The 19,966-nt window shown below is 52.6% G+C and overlaps 2 protein-coding genes across 2 annotated transcripts; both read right to left on the bottom strand.

The window, feature by feature from the left end:
- Nucleotides 1–12,584: 12,584 nt before the first annotated feature.
- On the bottom strand, nt 12,585–15,351 carry LOC100898817 (uncharacterized). The gene is made up of 5 exons (XM_003738244.1): nt 15,261–15,351; nt 14,345–14,779; nt 13,580–14,197; nt 13,020–13,126; nt 12,585–12,891 (listed from the first exon to the last, which is right to left on the bottom strand). Exons 2-5 carry the CDS (start codon nt 14,769–14,771, stop codon nt 12,751–12,753), a joined length of 1,293 nt encoding a protein of 430 aa, XP_003738292.1. The 5' UTR covers nt 14,772–14,779; nt 15,261–15,351; the 3' UTR covers nt 12,585–12,750.
- A 2,517-nt stretch (nt 15,352–17,868) lies between these two features.
- On the bottom strand, nt 17,869–19,960 carry LOC100898673 (heat shock 70 kDa protein cognate 4). Its single transcript, XM_003738243.2, has one exon. The coding sequence runs from the start codon at nt 19,949–19,951 to the stop codon at nt 18,011–18,013; it is 1,941 nt and encodes a 646-aa protein (XP_003738291.1). The 5' UTR covers nt 19,952–19,960; the 3' UTR covers nt 17,869–18,010.
- Between the last annotated feature and the right edge of the window lie 6 nt (nt 19,961–19,966).

Genomic DNA, 19,966 nt, shown 5'->3' with positions numbered 1-19,966 from the left:
GCCCCCCCCCCCCTGGGTACGCCACTGATGAAGTTCTACGCTCCGGTACGCGCTCCGTGTGTTCGGTACAGCCAGTGATGGAATTTTTTTTGCTCTCTAGAATGGTTGGGCCCTTGCAATGGACGCATCGTTGCGGAGGTTTATCGATTTCGAAATGCGGCTCGTGGGAGTCGCCAGCTGATCACGGGAGATCATTATCGGGTGCAGCGTCGATCATTATTGCCAGGCATCGGACGACGTCGCCTGCCGGCATCGGCAGCGTGTTTTCGTGGGGACAACGCTGCGAGCTCCGCCTGAGCTTCGATCCAATCATTTTTCGATGACTTCGTCATCACGGAATTGGTTCCGGCGTCCTTGCCGCACTCGTCGCGGGATGTATAGGGATTTGGGTTCCTAATTCTGCTCAAATATCGAACAGTTCCCCGGCGAGTACTTTTGATCAAGTCTCCGTAAATCGTCGTATTGGAGACTGTCGACTGGTTCCGAACTACGTACAAGGACTCTGGTGGCGCTCGATGTTTAAATTGCGAGAAGGTTACTACCACCCGGATGATTTCGATTCGCACCCTTTCGCTAGAGGGAGGGAAGGACTCCATACTCTTTGTCTGCGGGGAAAGATTCCGAGCCGCTGTCACGACATAAGTACAGTGTCACGCACCACTGTTCAAAGGGATGAATGCCTAGACTTCCGGGGACGGCTCCAATCGCGTTCCGCGGGCGCCTCAACTCCGAAACGTTCGGTAGGGCTCGCCCACAACAGCCCGAAGCGTGCGCCCCTTTAGTATCTGCAAGCGAAGGTTCCCAAGCGCACGGAGTACGATTTTGGAGGAAGACGTTGCCCATCGCACTAATATATTCCTTGATGGACCCTCCGCGGATTCCACACGGCTGAATTCCAAGTAAGATTTCATTGTGCAGCTTCTGCATTGCCTGAATTGAAGCTTGGAAAGGGAGGGTGGCGACCGGGCGGGAACACATCCTTTAAACAAAGGAAAACTCCGCACTCCCTCTCGCGTCCGTTTGTGCGTTCGCCCGCGGAACAACGAGTTGCGAGAATCATCAGAGCATCCCGAGTCGAGGATCGCCTCGCTTGTCGAAGTTTGACGCTGGAGAGTATGAGACTCGCAGACAGATGTTCCGCAACATTGCGGGCTTGATGTGACGAGAGAACGAGCTAGCGAGCGAATGAATGGAAATAATCACCAGGAGATACCCGGGAAATTCCCTCACCCGGCAAATGGGCCGGGAGGACGTTTCCCATGGCCATGTCCGAATTCTGCGTTGAATGTATTTCCCAGACGTGAACCGAAGTAGATTTCGACTGCCAGTTCAGGAGATCGAGCTCCTCCATCTATGTTCAGGCCTCCAGGACATCGACTGCGCTCTCCTGACGCCCCGAATGCGCTCCGCACCTTCTTCTCCGCGTGCCTGACCTCCTCCCACTCGAGTGGACGCGAGACCTCTCGGTCAACTCGAAGCTCGGAGGTCGACCGATTCGGGTGGAGATTTCTCAGGAGAACGAGCCGCTTGCATTTTCAGAAGATTGATCGGAGCGCAAACTGTCGCTGGTGTCGCAATGGAGCCGGGAGGCACGAGGCGAGTTTCTTGACGAAGCCCGGAGCAACGTGGCTTCTCAGAGCGATTCCGATTAGATTCCACTCTTCGTTCAGAACGGAATTCCAGAAGAATGAGTCCACTTGTCGTCGCACCTTCATCCCATACCTGCGCCCTTTTCAGTCCGCTCGGAATGACCCGAACTCGCTAGCATGCAACCTCCTGAACGGAACGGGTGTCGGCAATCACAACGTTTCCTCGAAAATCTAGGTTTCCATGCCCGACAATCATCATGGTGTCCGTGGCAGGGCTGAACGGAAGGATCAACGTCCATTCGAGCGTCCTCAGCTTGTCTCAACCTGACAGAGACTCTCAGCGACATTCGGTGAAGATTATCGTGCTCGCTTGCCTCTGGCTTTCGTCTGGTTTCATCCCTTGACCGCCAGTCGCGCCCCGCCATCCTCCCGGATTTACTCGTGTCTGCGTCTAGCCGTCTGGCAGGGACGTTTTTCCGATCCCACGGTCGTTGATTCGCTGTCTTGCTTGTCTGCTCGCTCGCTTGCACGATACAACGCGGGTGGCGGGCAACGAGACGAATGAGAAACGAACCGAGATAAGATAACAATGATGTAACGCATGGGGAGTGGCTGTCAACACAGCGACGATGGTGCAACCGAACGGCAATCTGATTCACTTCTTCCTCGACGTCGAGGACGATGAGTTCTCCTGCTAACACCGTTGCCCAGCTCGTACGGCGCAGATGTTTGGTCTCGACTAGGTGATCGGAATGGTTGATCATTGGAGGTGCCTCCCCGTGCCACAGAGCAGTCTCGAGCCTAAGATTCTCGGGAACGGTCGCAATTGCAACTCTTTCCCGGCAGAAAGTTCATTCGTGGATCGCGGAGAGCCCTCGGGGGATAGGGGAGGGCCAATCCGCATCCTCGGAGATCGTTCGCAGAGAGCGCTGGAGAGGAAATCCCATCGCTCGGCGAACTCGCGGTTTTCAGCGCGGGTTTTCGAATTTGGAGATCGCGGCATGGATTTAACGTGAGAGAACGGGATGCGAGTGTGGTTCCGTGCTCATTCATCTCTCTGAAGAGGCGCGTTCATGTACGCACGCACATACGTGGGAGATCTGCGGGAAGGAACGTGTTTGTCGGGGCGGAGTGTGTTGCTCGTAAATAAAATGAAGGTCTAAGTGCCCAACTTGTTTCTGCTCGCTGTGCAAACGATTGTCACTACCGCTGTCATCGTGCTCGTCGCGATTCAGTTGAAACAGGAGCGCTTGCAAGACTGTCGCCCCAGCGCCCCAGCGCCCCGGTCCATTGTGTTTTCCCCTACTCCGATGGTGCAAGTCTGGACGGTTCGTTCCATTTTGCTGAGGGAATCCGCAAATGACGCTGTCCGTTCCGTCGGTCGTCAAGAAAGGATGTCCTTGCCCCGAAACCGAGGCCTCCTCTCCATTCCATCTCGGTGTTCTCTCTCCTAGCGGCGGACATTTACCCCGCTGTTCCCTCCAGCTCTCCATCGCTCATACAATCGGGGGAAGAACGGAATGGGACAGAGGGAGCGACCACCATCGAGGGGCACAGGCGACAACGGGATTTCGGCGACGAGGACGGAGCGCAAAACGGAAGATGAAAAATTTATGTCACAGGACAGCCTGCGACTAGGGAACAAATTGAAGGGCAAAAACACTGCACAGCCGCTCGCAGCCATCATCTACAGAAAATGTTCTGCGCTCTACCGTTGTCGCTTGCTCGCTTGTCCGCCGCCGCTTCTGAACTTAGAACAAACAACTAGATGTTCAGCGCAGTTTTCTCCCCTCAAACGTTTTTTCCTCCGACGCAAGGTTCTCTTCCCGCTTGCGATCCCGCTCCATACTCGAATACCCGGGTCTTGACCCCTCTGTAGATCCACGACATCATCGTAAGCGCTCGGCTCCATCGATGGATCAGAACCCTGAGAGACGATATGCTTACGAGGTCCACCGATTCTCGACCCTGAGTGAAACGCTTCACGAAGTGGAACATATCCCTGATGTGCTCAGAAGCACTTCATGGAGATCTCAGGGATCCGTCTGAGGCTCGATGGGAGATCGAGAAGGAGAGGCTGACTCATCCCATGGCGAAAAGCGATCCGATATGGCCTGGTCACAAGCTGCGACGCGTCGTACGCGTTCACTCGACGGGGACACGCTCCATTTGTCGAATACATAAAAGTTATCGTCTCCCATCCTCGGTATCGGGACTGTGTAGTACTGAGTCTACGAATCTTGTACACGATCAGCGGCCGTTACGTCGATTGCCGTCCACGACTCGAGTGACGAGCTTCCGCTCAGGTGAGCCGAATCACGGAGTCCGGTGCTACCCATGCAAGCTGTGACTTCATCGGGCGATATCTAACGGCCGCCTGTCTTTTCCGTGAATAGGACGCACAGTTTCGAGTGTACAAAAAACACATCCAGATTATGCGAGATCTCTTGCGAGCCTCCGGACGAGGAGCTCATCGTGCTCATAATTTCCATTCAGGTTGAATCCCTCGAATATCATCGAGCGCCAAACCTTGAAGCGGAATCTCCACCGGGCTCCTCCAGAAAAGCACAGCTTTCGTCGACGGATCCAGCGAATGCACCTTCTCGGTCGCACACACCATGCCCCCCCCCGCACCGCCAGTAGCGAGAATGCGTCGCAGGTACTCGCGAGGAATTCCTGACGAGAGTCCTTTCGGGAAACTCGCCCGAGAATGGCAGCCACGGAGTAACGGAGTGGAATGTCGGTTTCTCACACGGATTACTAGACGCTCAAATCACGCGGTTGCGACCAATTTGTAGGAGCGTATCTACAGCCTCCGGTGATTCTGGAAGGCAGCACATGAATCAAATGAAATCTCTACTCGGAGGATGAATCCATCTCAAGTGACCGGAATTTCTCCGAGAGTGCTTCCGCGAGAAACGCGAGCGAGAGACATTCTTCTTCATCGAACCTTCCGGTTCGAAGATCTCGCCAACTCGATGAGACAGTCCCGCCTACCCCATTCCGGAGACGGGTAATCGGATCCCTGGATCTCGCTCCGAACTGCCGATCGTATGGGATTCGCCAAAACGGAAGCAACGGTCGCATAGGGAAGAATTGAGGGAAATGTCCACGGGGTCGACGTAACTTTTGCGGAGCTATTGCCGCCGGTCGTGTCGAGTGATTAGACTCCGCGCACCGCCACGGTTATTGCTGCTGATTGTTGCCGTGCCTTTGCGCTACTAACACGAGCCTCGCCCTGTGGACGTCCAATTAGGAGTTTCCGCGGCTTTTCAGTTTCCGCTTCCTGCTGGGAGAGTGAGGGGGATGGGGGTTCGGACCTCCTCAAAAGAGACGCTCATACTAACTGCGGTGGCGAGGGCTCGCACAAGACAGCTGGAGCTGCTGCTGCTGCTCGTCTGTCACGTCAGGAAGTCGCCCATGTTGGAACCGCAAGCACAAGATGGATCTCCCGGTCCGGCAGGGAACTCCTTTGTAGGGACTCGGGACTCTGGCCTCGTCTTAGCACGCCCGCGGCGCCCCTCCCTCGTCTATTGCGCCGAATAGGAGAATTCAACCGAGTAGGATTCAATAGAAAGCTGTTTCGAGAACGATCATTATTGCCATCCACAACGTCGAATTCCTTTTAATCCTGCTGCCATCTTCGTCAGCGTTGAGGATATTTATCACCCCGATCGCTAATTGGGTGCGGACCGGGAAGAGGATTTGCGAGCGAGATGACGAGAGCCGCTAGAAAAAAACATCCCCACGCGAGCCGTTAAAAAATCCGTTGACCCTCATCAAGCGGAGGCTGTTGCCGGAATACTAATTCTTCACACGGGTGACCCCGAGCTGTGGATAAATTATAGTGCATCGTGGCTGGCTTAGGAGCGCCAGCGAATTAGGCAGAGGACGATAAAGCAAACGAAGTATGTGGATTGAGAAAAGAGAGCCCGGCCGGGTATGATGGATGGCATTCGGCGGCTGAGGACCGCAAAGCTGCGCCACGTCCTGGGACATCGCAGAGCCCGTCTCGATCGCGTCGTCGCCGTCAAGAAGTTCTCAGTTCTCAAGACGGAGACTACTGCGCTGCTAGCCACTGTAAATGTCGAGTCATTCGCGCTGAAGCGATCGCAGAAGCCTTAGGAACTCATAAGCCATCAAGAAGCATCATTCCCTGTAATTGTTCGTCATTAGTATCACCCATATGAGAAGTAATCTCGGTCTCCGAAATCATTGCCTACACAGTCTCTTATCGTGGACGAGACGTTCATATCGAAGATTAAACGCCGCGCCGGGGGATCTTTTCCAACTCGGAGGAGACCCTGCAGGGGCCGACTCGACTGACAGACATGTGAATGCACCTCATTTGCGGCCCGCGAGTCCCTCACGAGCTGAGGTCGCCGGATTAGTACTCGAAATCGGTTCTCTAGATCTCCGATTCAAAACTCTGATTTCCACCTATTACTGAAGCTCAGGGCGGATAAATGGATACGGGCTCTTCGCGGACTTTTTCCTAAGAGAATATCTCACAGAAAGCGCGACAGGAATCCCATCTTTTGCCGGAGGGAGACGGAGCAGATTTCAAACAACGTTTCGCGATCAAGTTTTCTTCGGGGAGAGGCACTCAATCATCCTGAGACAGCTCGAAAATGATTCAATCCGCGAGCCTGTCCGATGGGCATGAGGGTTTACCCCAGTGATTGAGTCTCCGAGATTTCGTCCCTCAGAGACATATGTACGTCTGAGACAGTCAAGAATTCGGCTCCTCTCCCACTACGAAGAGTGTCATGCATCTTTGCGCCACTGTAGGGAGCGATTACGTTGATGAGCCCTCAGACTTGAGCGGACACGGATTTAACGCACGCCCCCCCCCCCCCCCTGTACAGACTAACGAAGCTGCGGTACTCCAATCAAGGGCCGTGAGCTCGGCAGCAGGTTCGCTGAAGGATAGATTTCCACGAGACCGGACTCTCCGTGGAAAGGTCCTGAGGTCAGACACTCTTGTGACGCTGGTAGAAAGGTTTTACCAGGGAACATCGAACCACGGGGAGCTCAATCCCACGAGGAAAAACTCTTTGAAGCGTTCAAGGGGAGAGGAATTCCAAAGATTCATTCCTGAGAGGATGGTCTCCTCTGATACGCACAAGAGAACACGGAAAAAACTCCAGAACTCGTATCAGGGACGGGAGAAGGAGCAGAGGAGAATGAAAAATATGTTCGAAGAATCTCCGTACGAGCTGGCTGGGGACTTGCTTCGTCCGGTAATGAAGTCGCTACTATACGTTTAGCATATGCAAATCGCGGAGAGACTCAGTGCGTCAAACTTACATATTGACTTGGATCCGGCCAACGAACGAAGATTCGAGTTCGGAAGAGACTGATCTACCCCCCCCCGGCCAAAGTTCCGGAGGAGGAGTTGGAGATCAAGAACCGAGAATTCCTCGCTCGAGGAAATGTATAATCAGATCGGTGACAGACTCATCTGCTCATTTCCGGGCATATCCAAGTGGCTCAGATTACGGCGAGACCGCGTCTGGTCTCGCGATTGGGGAGAGAAAGATCGACCCTACGCTTACCGAATGAAACTGGCTAATCGATCATGAATCATGATCCGAGACACCTCCCGAAGGTCCAGAAGAAACGTCAAGTCTTCTTCTGCTCCATATGAGCTCGGGAATGACTCTCGCTGCGCGAAGGACCGAGAAGTTTTCCATGGAGAGAATTGAGCCTTGGGGGAGAGGAGAAGCGCTCTCGAGAGCCCTAGAAATTCTCGTTCGATTTCCAAAGCGTCTGGAAGCGCCAACCACCGAAGTTACGCCTAATCGGATTACAAGTAATGTCGACGTACACACATCCGGCGGCTGCTCGCTGGCTTAATATTGTTTTCTATAGGAGTGTAACTCTGTCAGCCACTGGATGTTCCGACTTCCCTCTATGATATCCGAGGGGTCTACGAGCTCGGCATTGGATGGATTGTCGCTAAAACATTAGTCCTTGAGTGAGCTCGCCAGACGCGTCCTGGGTCGAAGACTAAGACGGACGAGTTTTCTGTATCGCGCGTATTCGGCCAGCCCATTCCTGCTCAGAAATTTCTCCGTATAGACAAAACCCGAAATAAAAGAAAACAGTATCTCAAGTACCTCCATATGGCTTCGCATTGGTCTGTATAATCGACATCACGATTCTGGAGGCAGACTCAGGGGGGATTCCTTCCGCGGGAAGGATGTGTGGAATCGATACGTCGTCAGCGTCATATTCACCCATGGGGGCAAAAGAAGCCGACACGGATGCGTCGATGTGGCGATTCACCCTATCGAACATGGACTCCCTCGCGAAACATCGGTGGAAATCGTCTGTGGGTCTGTGTTCTCAACGCAGTCTGGAACAGTACTTCGGCATTACTGAATTCCGATATCGCGTCCGATAATCGAGGGACAGAATTCTTCGAAAGGAAGAATCCGCCAGCCTTGTCCGCTGTGGAGCAAAAGAATCCCCTTTGCGAACTCTGTCGAGCATCAGAACTTGCTCTTGGGGAGATTCTTTCTGGAGCATCTTTGCAGTACTCCTGCACGGTGCTGGCCCCTTCGAAAAATGCTCTCCGGGGATAGGGCTCTAAAGCGCGCGTGGAAATGAGGTATTTTTTTTCTATGCAGCTACTGTATGATGAGAGACGACTCTTGAAGCTCCCCGCTTTTCGCGCCGTACTGTTCCTGACCGTTTTCGGTTTAGAGATTCGAGCCCCCAGGAAGGGCTGAATCGGGCTTTGCGGTTGGCGGGATGCATCGAGGCTTCGAGGAGGGTTCCGTAAGCATCACGAGCCTACAGGATCTTTCTCGTGTACGGAGCTGTTCCGAAGATTACTTCATCGCGAATTATTCATCACTGTGGACTTTGGCGGGGCTCGGAAGCGCTCCCGCTTCTGAACAACAACAGAGCACTCCTACACGACCTCGATCCGCGGATCGAGACCGCCCAGCGGAGTTTCTGGATCGTTTCCCGAACGATTTCCCCTCCCGCAAAATACCTCGTTCCGATTCCAGGACGGAACCTTCCGGAGAAGCGGGACGATATTCGAGATCTCTTGTCTCATGGAAACGATTGTGGCCGGAAGGAAATTCGAAATCCCGTCGGAAAACCCGTCTCTGGAGAAATTATCCAATAACACCTGGATTATCAAATCATTCGAATCCGAAGCCGTATCCCTTGAGGAATTCTGGGGGGGTTTCGCTCCCACGGACAGTGCCGCCGGACGGGGTCGTCGTCACGCACAGACAACTGTGGCGCTCGGCTTAGTGGCTATTTTGTTCTTATTCGTATGGCTCTCCACGTAGTTTCCAGAGCTCGCGACACGTACTCGCACGTGCCCGTAGATCTCTCAAACGAGGGGAAAACTCACCTTTTCCCGCGTGTCGATGGCAGACGTAGAGGCACACTTCACCGATGAGATTCGTAGTTAGATCCTTCGCTGTTGATGTTGCTTCTACTGTTGATTTTAGTATTCCAAGATAGTGTTGTTGCTATTGTGGTTTCTGTCAAGGTAGCGGATCTTAGCGCTGCGAACCTCAGGTTTGCAAGTGCTGAAGTTTTCCGTATAGCGAAGTTTGATGTTCTCAAAACTGTTGTTGTTGAATGAGATGACGGAATGGCTTCGTAAAGTGATAACTAATGCAATGATGTGTGCAGAGAGTTCACCACGGCAATGGCTACATCACTTGCAAAATGGCAGATCGGACAATCCCAGGCGATTTTTTGTCCGACCCGTTGGCACAAAGCGTTTTCACGGTGATGATCTTGTTGTCGGCGCGAGACGCTCGAGCTCTGTTGATCACGGCGAGCGCTCGATGAGAATAACATCTCCACGGATGCAGATCGTCGAACCCACGAAGGCCATTACGCAGGGTCGTGGTCCCGGAAGGTGTTGGTAGTATCACCCAAAGGCTAATCTTTGGCGGGTGGTACAGCCTCAGAATTACACTCGCAGCTTCGGGAGCGCTTTGACAGCAACCTTCGCCGCCGTTGGCCTTCATTCAAGTGAAGGCCGGGAGTCTCATGCGAGCCTGGTGGTCTTACCACCGAAGTCTCGCCATGTTGGCCGTCACGTGACACTGCAAGACTCTGACCGTCTGTTTGGCTCCGCCCAAATGGAGCGCGCAATTTTTCCCCGCGGGAATCCCGTTCGCCTCAGGCTGCCCTGCATCGAGACGGTCCGTCGAGCTGCATGCCCGGAGTAAGCACCTGAGTTCCGGAGACTGAGACGGCAGACTCGACGAAAACCTACCGGCGACCGACTTCACCGGATATATCCTGACAAAGGATGGCGGGATCAGTCTGGGATTCCGAGCTGTTTCCCTCCTGCAAAGCTCCCATAACATGGGTGTGAAATCCTTACAGAATATTCCTCGGAACGACGAGCTGGAGCAAGAGCTGAAAAGATTATTCACGTCATCTGCCAGGGGGAGGGGACGGTTTTCCGCGTTCGGCAGCGTTTTCAGTGGCGAAACACGGGACCCAGTCAGGAGATGGGACTCAGTTGGGAGCAGACGACTTTCTGCTCCTGGGAGCTCGTCTCCCGGCGTTCGAATTCGAAATCTCTCCGAGTTACGGTCCGATCTCAAATCTGCTCCATTGGAGTGATTTCCCTCCCCACGATTCGATCCCGATCAGCCCAATCGAAACGCCTGGAAGATATCGCGGTCGCATGGAGGATCTCAAGAGTCTCTCCCTTACTTCCCCCTTTGCGACCCCCCGCCCGAGTCTTGTCAGTCTTGTCGCGCATCATCGGAGAAGTATACCGGGCATTCTCTGCTCGATCCCTCAGCACATGAAGTCGCCTAATCCGACTGGGAACCACACTATGCTCTCAAGGATTCATTTTCTTCCCTCATCTTAGCTGCTCGCTCCATGACTCGGGTCTCTGGGCCGGAGGCTCCTGTCTGGTGGATGGGAAGGGGGGAGCGGCTCGGTGGCGGGACTTTTCGAAGTGGGCGAACGGGAACGCTATTCGGAGCATCAGGGCTCCTGGCATTCCGACGTCGCAGAGGCCACTTGGGGCATACCTCGACGTAGAATTCGGGAACACGGAACGCTATCGTGGTGATAACAAGGACCACCTTCCTAACTTGGACTCGTTCCCGGAGTCAAAGTCGATCGATGGGGCGGACAATCGATCCCGTCGCGGACTTGACGGGAGATCTCGTCTCCTGAGATGGCGTTGAATCTGTACCTACAATCATTCCATTGATCTTATGGAGGGAGTCTCTCCAATACAGAGACTTACAGCTGTGATTGAGCTCATTGACTCACAATGATTTCACCTAATATTCGGCCCGCGTACCGTGGCACATGTGCATCTGTATATCCGATATATGTACCTGTGTATGGGCATATGAGAACGGGGTCGGTATCTTGATTCGGAGACTTCAGGAAACATCTTGTTGACTTTAGCTCTCTGAGTTCCAGGAAATGACCTTCATCTGCCATCAGTGTTATGACCGGACTGCTCAGGGAGTTTGTTCGAATCATGAAGCATTCAAGTAGAGCGGAGAACAGGACTCGATGAGATTCGCAGTCCAGTTCATGGATATCGGGATTCCTCCATTTCAGGCAATCGAATGCTCAGCTCTCCCTTGTTCATGGAGGAAGATTGTCGCTAAACGAAATATCGTTTAGAACCCCCGGTGAATGGCTAGTCCTAAGAAAGCCTGCAGCTGGAGTCCACGCGGGTCCTTGTGTAGTCCGAAGCAGGGTCTCGGAATCCGCGTCCCATGGGATTTTGATGCGCTCCTGGAAATGCTCCGATCGGTAATAGGCATGTCCCCATCAAGGATCATCCGGTCGAATATGCCGGACCGAATCATCTGCGGAACGAAGACTTGGTTGGAAATTCTCTGCAGCCCTAGCTCGAGAAGAGTACTTCTCCATACCGCATTCAGTAACTGCAAGTGCGCCAGAATGTCTTGCTATATCAAATCCCTAAGGTGCCTCATTTTCGGAAACTCTGGAGTCGACGGAGGGATCTTCCAAAAAATCGATGTCCGTCAAGACGCCTCAAGCACTCGGGTCCCGAGAATCTAAAACGTCGAAACCCGATCGATGCGGGTCGGGCTTGTGAGCCAGTTTATCATCTCACAGTACATCACCCGAATCCTCCCGGAGGATATTTAGGCGCCAGGCGCACATTCAGCTTTTCGGATCTCATCGAATGCACGATCGCACAGGATTCCTGAGCATCATCGGGAATGTGGACACCTCATATGGGAGAGCTCTCCCTGGAAACCCCTCCCGCGCTACCTTCTTAGCACCTGACCATAGCTTCAACCGCTTCGTCGCTCCATGTAGGGGCCTTATTAGAGCCGTAGGTGATGCAGAGATGCATGAACACCGATTACGTGTTGTAGAGATCCAGAGCATCGAGAGAAAGACTCCGCAGCGGTAAATGAGGGGCGGAAACCGTCACGGCTGCCCTAAGTGGGGATTATCATTTCTCATGCTTTGATCATGCGACACTCGTCTTTGCGAAGCTTTTACTCCGAAACTCTTAGATATTTCTCTCGGGCGATCGCGTTGCGTGATGCCCGGTAGAGCATCGTAGAATCGGAATATCGATCCGGGAAAATTTCCTCCAACCTCGGCGCCGAAGTCGTAGGAGCCAGCGCTGACCGTGCTGATACTCATCTTCATTAATCATTATCGAGACTGGGCACCAGAGCGATCACAAATGCCTCAGATCTCTGGTCGTCGACAGTGCCTGGGAATAGCTACGATCGTGTTCCGCTGCGAAAATCCGGTCCTAAGCCGTGGTCGTGACGACTGACGTGAAGCCGCTGAGAGTCCATATCGAAATCCCGACCAGCCGAATGCCTAGGCTCGACGGAAAGTCCTAGATGACATATTGGCTTAGTCCTCTCGCGGCTCCTCCAGCGGATCCGTGAGGCAAGAATACGGAGCCCGGCGCCCAGGACAGAAAAGTTCCTCTCCTTCCACGCCGGATAATGAGAAAAAAAACGGATTCGATACCTCTCTCGCACTATACGCGATACACGAGTCATTATAATTTATTGCATTGTTTCCGTGAGTTATCATTCAAAATGAAAGGTGTGAGTTCATATGGGGAAAAAAGACCCTATCGAGAACGAGAGGCTCCTGGAGCAGGTCTTGCTCGAGACGAGAACTCGGCGCGCTAAGCCGCTGTTTTTTCTGCTTTGCCTGTGACGGGATCCGCTGCGGTGTGGACATCTGAATTCGTCAAATCGTCCTCATGATCTCTCTTACCAAGCCGCTCGAGCACCCGCGAGCTGAATCTTTCGACGTTCTCTTTGATCTGGAATCCCAAGGACAGGCATGAATGAGAGATCTCTTTTTTCTCCGTTTTACTGGCGTGAACTGAAGCGAGGCAGATTATCCGTTGATAAGTCTGGATTCCAAGGGCGAACGAGGGAAGCAGCTCACCTTCATCCACACTTTGTCCACTCTATCATCGATGGCGTCTCCCAGCTCGACAACGTTTCCTGTACTTCTGCTGTACACCCATGCGAGTAGGATGATTGTCAGTGCACCTGGAGACGTCGAAGAGGGAAACCTTAATCGAGGACTCCGGTGAGCACACCGACCACAAGACGGGCATACCTAGATTCCCTCCTGTGTGCAGTGGCGTCTACAGGATTTTTCTCCGAAGGATGCTAGTTCGGGTCTCCGCATGGGGCCGATATCCAACAAGGCGACTCGCTCTTATACCTTAGTATTACGAACACAATCCGGGAGGGGGCTAGAAGACCCCCACCCGTTCAATGCCCCCCCTCCCTGCAGACACGCCTGCTTCGATGCATCAATTTTCGGAGCCCGCCACACTCTCAGAGAAATCCATAGAGAGTCGGCATGACAATAGAGAGCATTTGATTCAATTCGATTCCAGTATCGATTTTACTGATCTCCGTCCCATCAATGATATCCCCTCGCCAGCACGCGCCTCGGGTTTTCGGGCTGGAAGCAATCTCATGCTCTGCACTCACCGGCGAACGTGTTGAGAACGTCATCCAGGAGAACGATACCTAGCCATCTCAGAACCTCGGCAGCGAAGAATAAGGTCACGCAAGTGAAGCTCAAGAGAAGCGGGGTGCGCAGCATCTGCGTCATTCTCGTCGTTTCGTTTGTCAAATGGAACTGAAGGTAACTCCTGTCTATCTGCGACAAGAGTTTCTCTCGGAACTTTTCACTTGTTCCCGTGGCGTCAATTGCCGATACGCAGTCGAACCACCGCTCGGCCGATTTCCTCAACGTCGCGTGGAGCTGTTCCAAGTTTTCCGCGGGGATGTAATTCGGCTGATGCATGAGGAGGTTGCTCATTCGCTCTTCGTAGAACTCTAGGCAAAGTATCACGTTGATTATGTTCCGGTTTTCGACGCTGACGGCGTCCAAGAACGTCGCTCCACTGCGAGATTCTGAGCCGAAAATGGCGTCGTATTTCCGGAAACACCTCAGGATTTTCCCGGTACTCATCTCATCGCCCTTGAGATTCCTGTACTTTGCTTCTGCTGCCCTAGGTTTCGACACGATATTGCGGTCCTGATCGCCGGCATTCTGGTCCGGATCGTCGATCCGACTCATCTCGTCGATTAATGCGTTGAGACCTATCGGGGAGGAGATCGTAATTAATGAGTGGCCAGAAGAACTAATGGCTCCTAGAGCGTCTCGTCGATCTAGCGCTATCCGCGAGGGGTTTGAGGCTGCGGCGCAGCGAAGCGCACTGATGCGGTATCCAGACATATCGTACTCACTCTGAGCTCCTCGGAGGAACTCCTTCGCTATTCCCGACATTTTTCTGAGCTCAATCTTCCTCTGAAGTGCACGATCTAGGCTATGCACAGTAGGCCCGCATTGCGCTTCCTGGTCATGGGATCGCATGGATTCCTCTTTCGGCTTGGATTTGGGCTCAGCCTTCGATTCCGATTTCCTCGGGGGCTTGGTTGGTTTTTCCGACGGGGAAGCCGCTTCTGCTTTCGAATCAGCAGAAACCTTCGACATCGAGTCTATCGGGGTCTCTGATTCCTTCTCCTCCGGAAGCTTCGGCTCTCCTTTAGCCGGAGCTTCTGGCTTCGAATCTTCCGGGAGCTCAGGGTTGGCCGCTCCTCTAAGAGGCTCCTCGTACGCTCCTGGGGCTAGGAGCGGGGTCTTCACGCCATCCGTTGCAGCCTGGTGCTTCATGTTGTTCTCTGGAAACGAAGGTTAACTCCTGATCATTTCAAGATCTCTGACAGGGATTCGCTGATCTTGCCGAGGGACAACGGGAAAACACGAGAAGAAAGGTCTCAAGCCCCCACGATCGAGAAGAAATCGTGTCGTGCTTCACGTATATCTCAACGATGTTCCTCGTCGACGGGGCTGAGGGGCTGCGATCAGACAGTGATTCGTGAATGAAGCGTCCGGCGGCAGCTCAATGTTCAATCATCAATTATAATCAATATCCGCTTCGGTAGCGCAGGCATTGTCGTTGACAATTGATCTCTACCCCGATGATTCTCAAGGCTCGGGGCCGCCGAATCCCTCTATTAGACGAAACCCACGTCATTACGCAGAAAAGGTCAGATCGTGTGATTCCATGGTATTTCTTCCGCTCGAGAAGTTCGACTGAGAGCATCGACTCCGGCAAAGACAAAGCTAAACCGAATAACCAAGGACACAGATCCGACTCACCGTTTTCCTCTCTAGTCAAAAATTCACGGGGATCGTTCACCGCCAGCTGAAAACCGCGACCTCCTCACGAAATTCTGGAAGTGCACGTTACTTCTTTTCTGAGCGCTCAAACATCCGTTCACATCCAAAACTTGGATGCAAACCGGGATCGCAAAGACTTGAGAGACAGGTGAACTAAATAATTTTGTCGAAGAGCCTTCGAATAATTGGGGAATAATAATTCGACGATGGTCAAAAGTTATCGATTGCCTCTCGGTGATAGAGCGGAACGCGATCGACTCTGTATCTGACCTCCTCAGAGTTCATATTCAATCGTCAGACACCGGAACTGTCGATCACGACTCTCATGCTCGCTCGTGATCCGCATGAAGTGTATGGATAAAGGATATATCCGGCCCATATCGCGGTTCGAGATGAGATGCCGAAGTTTTTAGTGGGCACAGTTCCGAGGAGGAAAGAGAGTTTGGTTTTTCATCTTCCCCTTGCCGAGTTTATGGTTCAATGGATTAGCATGATATACGTTCCGTGGAAGCAGTGCGTAGTCGCAGTCAACTTCATTCTATTCCGGTCTATTTCGGTCCGCATATCCCTCCTATTGATATAATCAACAATCGTACACAGGGTCAGGTTGACAATGTCCATGCGTAAAACTGGATTGCTTGTGTTTCGGCGACACTGACCTTATTCTGCTTGTCAATCTACACCTCTTCTGGTGATACGTGCAGGATGCCGCTCGCATCGATTTCGGAGCTCATTTCATCTTCGGTACTCCCTCGGGAGCGGGAGGAATCCCCGTGAGATCGACGGCGCGGAGCTTCTCGCTGTTCTCGAGGAGCCGGAGAACTTCAGTGTCGCTGCTCAAGTCTATGGCTTGCTTGCGTTAGAACTCCCGAGAAGATTTTTCATTAGGAGATCGATGGAGAATCTTCTAGCGAAGCGTGTGTCGCGAGCCATGAATATAACTTCTGATACTTTATTGTCGATTGATCGGATCGGAACGTCGACACTCCTTACCCGAGATGAAAGATGAGAACGTTGTTCTTCCCTTCTTCAGCTTATACCTCGTTCAAACTGTGGGCGATGCTCGCTGCCGAGGGCTCGTTGATGATTCGAAGATAACTGAGTGAGTCCCGCCATATTGCCAGCGTCTCTGGTTGCTTCCCGTTGTGGGTTCCTGAACTAGGCAGGGACCGAGATAGCAGCCTGGTGCTCTGGATGGCCCGGATAGTTCTCGGTGATCTCGCGTAGGTGCTCACGGAGCATGAAGGCAATTTCTTCCGGGGAACAAGACTCGCGCTCTCCTCTGAAGTGCACCTCAACTTTCGGTCGACTCGGATCATTTGCGGGGCGGAGAGGCCAACGCTCGATTTCGGTTCACGCTCGGACATCCGTATCAGGTTTGAGCGCGGCCTCGTTTTCCGCGCTCTCGCCGATGAGTTCTCAGGTGTCCGGAAAATCGATAGACGCTGTAGTCATCCTGTGGTCGTGAGCGTCGAGATCCCTTTCGAATTATTCGCCGTTTTTGAATTCTATGACTTTGAAAGTTGAGGTACCCGGGTCGGCTGCCCTCGCCTCGGTCATAGCTCTCAGGGTACCTTTCACTTCAAGAATCTCACACTCAGGGAAACAGCACTTCTTGTTCCCGCGACACTAAACGGTCGCTCGGAGCCTAAAAGACCTCGAACATCGGCAATGGTTTTCTCGCTCGATCTCAGTGCGCCTTTTCCAGAAGCTCTATCCACCGATTTCAGTGTCTTGCCGTCGAATCGGAGAATCCGGAGATCAAAGAATTCCTTTCGGGGCCCGGTAAACGTTGGGGATCGAGTCGACGGGGCTCGATCAATTTCGCAGGTGCTTCTCGGGTTCGAAGCTAGCGGCGCTCTATCTGAACCTGAGGGGCGATCAAGCAAGCAAGAGGAACGAAGTGTGACGCGAATGGCGAGGAAACTCGAGACCGCTTGTTTGATTTTACCACGACCGGCTGGACCCATAATGAGAGAAGGTGACGATTGGAACGAATCTCGCCTGAATTCGATGTCGATTCAATCGATTCTCCTCCATGCTCGTGATCAAATCCTTCTGTTTCCTCTAGCTCCGTAATTTCAATATCGACGTCGGCGTCGGAGCAAGCAAATGTTGGACATCATGAGAGCGATCCGTGAATATCGGCACGTACTGTGCCAGCTCGGAGAGAAGATGGATCTTTCGAAAAATAGCGATTATTCCCCCGAGTTTAAAATTTTGAGCCGTCGTCAGAGATCCATTATTATTAGATTATTCGCTGCCAAACCTCGGCCTCGTGCGAAGAGTCCGAGCTCGACGACGCGACGGTGCGTGGATGAGTGTTGCCAGAGTGTCGATAGGTGTCTCTGACTATTCCCGCGTATCGAAATCTGCACGTACGAGCACTAAAATCGAGCAGCAACTACCGAGCTACTCAGGGACTCTCCGCGAAAAATATACTGCGATTCAACTCGGTTTATATCAACGATTTCGAGTGGGAGCCTCCGCACCGAGAAGTTCATACACGAGCACATATGTCCCCCATTTTTTTGGAGTCAACGTATCTGTAGGGGAATCGGGACTCACTAATAACTGAGACCATTGCTTCGAGGTTGAATAAACTTTATTGACATCGCATTCCAACTATATATATAGGGGAACTTAAAACTTCATTAAGTAAGAGATCGTTGAACTTGGGCTGCTCCCATGTGCGAGTAGAAATCCTTGTTTAGAGATCAGAAACATCTTCAGTCAACTTCCTCGACTGTGGGGCCATTTGAGTCCCGTGGACCCGAGGGCATTCCCGTCCCGCCGGTTGGCATAGGTCCTGATGCGCTTCCCTGGTAGATTTTGGAAATGATGGGGCGGCAAAATTGTTCGAGCTCTTTCTGTTTGTGCTCATACTCATCGGTCTCCGCAAGTTGGTTCGCGTCGAGCCATTGGAGAGTCTCTCGAATACGCTCGAGGACCGAGTTTTTCTCCGATTCAGGGACTTTGTCCTTGATCTTGTCGTAGTCCGTCTCGAAGGTTCCCTTCAGACTGAAGCAGTAGGCTTCGAGAGCATTCTTCGCCGCAATTTTCTTCTTCATCTTCTCGTCCTCATCGCGGTATTTTTCGGCTTCGTTCACCATGCGATCGATGTCCTCCTTCGAGAGTCTTCCTTTGTCGTTGTTGATGGTTATCTTGTTCTGCTTCCCGGAAGACTTGTCCACGGCCGAAACGTTGAGGATTCCGTTCGCGTCGATATCGAATGTGACTTCGATTTGAGGAACACCTCTCGGAGCTGGAGCTAGTCCCGTCAGATCGAATACACCGAGCCTGTTGTTGTCCTTCGTCATTGCCCGCTCTCCTTCGAAGACTTGAATCGTGACCGCGGGCTGATTGTCGGCGTACGTCGTGAAGGTCTGAGTCTGACGAGTGGGAACGGTGGAGTTTCGTTTGATCAGCGTTGTCATCACTCCACCAGCCGTTTCCAGTCCGAGCGACAGAGGTGTCACGTCGATCAGGAGCAGATCTTGAACAGCTTCGGATTTGTCACCGTTCAGAATCGCTGCCTGAACTGCGGCTCCATATGCGACGGCTTCATCGGGATTGATCGACTTGTTGAGCTCCTTTCCGTTGAAGAAATCTTGAAGAAGTTTCTGAATTCGAGGAATGCGGGTTGATCCTCCGACCAGGACGATATCGTGAATTTTCGATTTGTCCATCTTGGCGTCCCGAAGTGCTTTCTCCACGGGCTCGAGTGTGGAACGGAACAGATCCGCGCAGAGTTCCTCGAATCTGGCCCTCGTGATGGCAGAATAGAAGTCGATTCCTTCAAAGAGAGAATCGATCTCGATCGAAGCTTGAGTCGAAGACGACAGAGTTCTCTTTGCTCGTTCACAAGCGGTTCTCAGACGACGGAGGGCTCTGGCGTTCTTCGAGATGTCCTTGCGGTGCTTGCGACGGAACTCTTCAACGAAATGATTCACCATGCGGTTGTCGAAGTCTTCTCCACCGAGATGAGTGTCTCCGGCTGTTGATTTGACTTCGAAAACTCCATCTTCGATCGACAGAATGGAAACATCGAACGTTCCACCACCGAGATCGAAGATGAGAACGTTGTTCTCGCCCGAAGTCACTTTCCTTTTGTCCAGGCCATAGGCGATGGCGGCTGCCGTAGGTTCGTTGATGATTCGCATGACGTTGAGTCCTGCAATGACTCCAGCGTCTTTGGTCGCTTGGCGTTGCGAGTCGTTGAAGTAAGCAGGAACTGTGATGACAGCGTCGCGAACAGGTTGTCCCAAGTAGGCTTCAGCGGTTTCGCGCATTTTCGTCAGAACCATCGACGAAATTTCTTCCGGGTAGAAAGATTTGCGCTCTCCTTTGAAGTCCACCTGAATCTTCGGTCGGCCTCCGTCGTTCTTCACTTGGAATGACCAATGTTTCATGTCGCCCTGAATGCTGGTGTCGTCATAACGTCGTCCGATGAGTCGTTTAGCGTCGAAGACTGTGTTCTCAGGGTTCATGGCGGCCTGGTTCTTGGCAGCATCACCGATGAGTCGTTCGGTGTCGGTGAAGGCAACATACGAAGGAGTTGTTCGGTTACCTTGTTCATTGGCGATGATCTCGACTTTCCCATGTTGGAATACACCAACACAAGAATAGGTGGTTCCCAGATCGATTCCGATCGCGGGTCCTTTCACCATTGTGGATGTTGAATG

The sequence above is a fragment of the Galendromus occidentalis genome, unplaced genomic scaffold (genome assembly GCF_000255335.2).
Source record: "Galendromus occidentalis unplaced genomic scaffold, Mocc_1.1 scf7180000075860, whole genome shotgun sequence".
NCBI classification, from domain to species: Eukaryota; Metazoa; Arthropoda; class Arachnida; order Mesostigmata; family Phytoseiidae; genus Galendromus; species Galendromus occidentalis.
Note: the sequence above shows the minus strand (reverse complement) of the source record. Positions and strands in the feature narration are given on the sequence as shown.

Coding starts and splice junctions, on each gene's coding strand:
- LOC100898817 (XM_003738244.1), bottom strand. CDS start 14,771: ATGAAGCACCAGGCTGCAACGGATGGCGTGAAGACCCCGCTCCTAGCC. Junction 13,127..13,579: donor CGTTCTCAACACGTTCGCCG/GTGAGTGCAGAG, acceptor CGACGTCTCCAG/GTGCACTGACAATCATCCTA. Junction 12,892..13,019: donor TGGACAAAGTGTGGATGAAG/GTGAGCTGCTTC, acceptor TTGGGATTCCAG/ATCAAAGAGAACGTCGAAAG.
- LOC100898673 (XM_003738243.2), bottom strand. CDS start 19,951: ATGGTGAAAGGACCCGCGATCGGAATCGATCTGGGAACCACCTATTCT.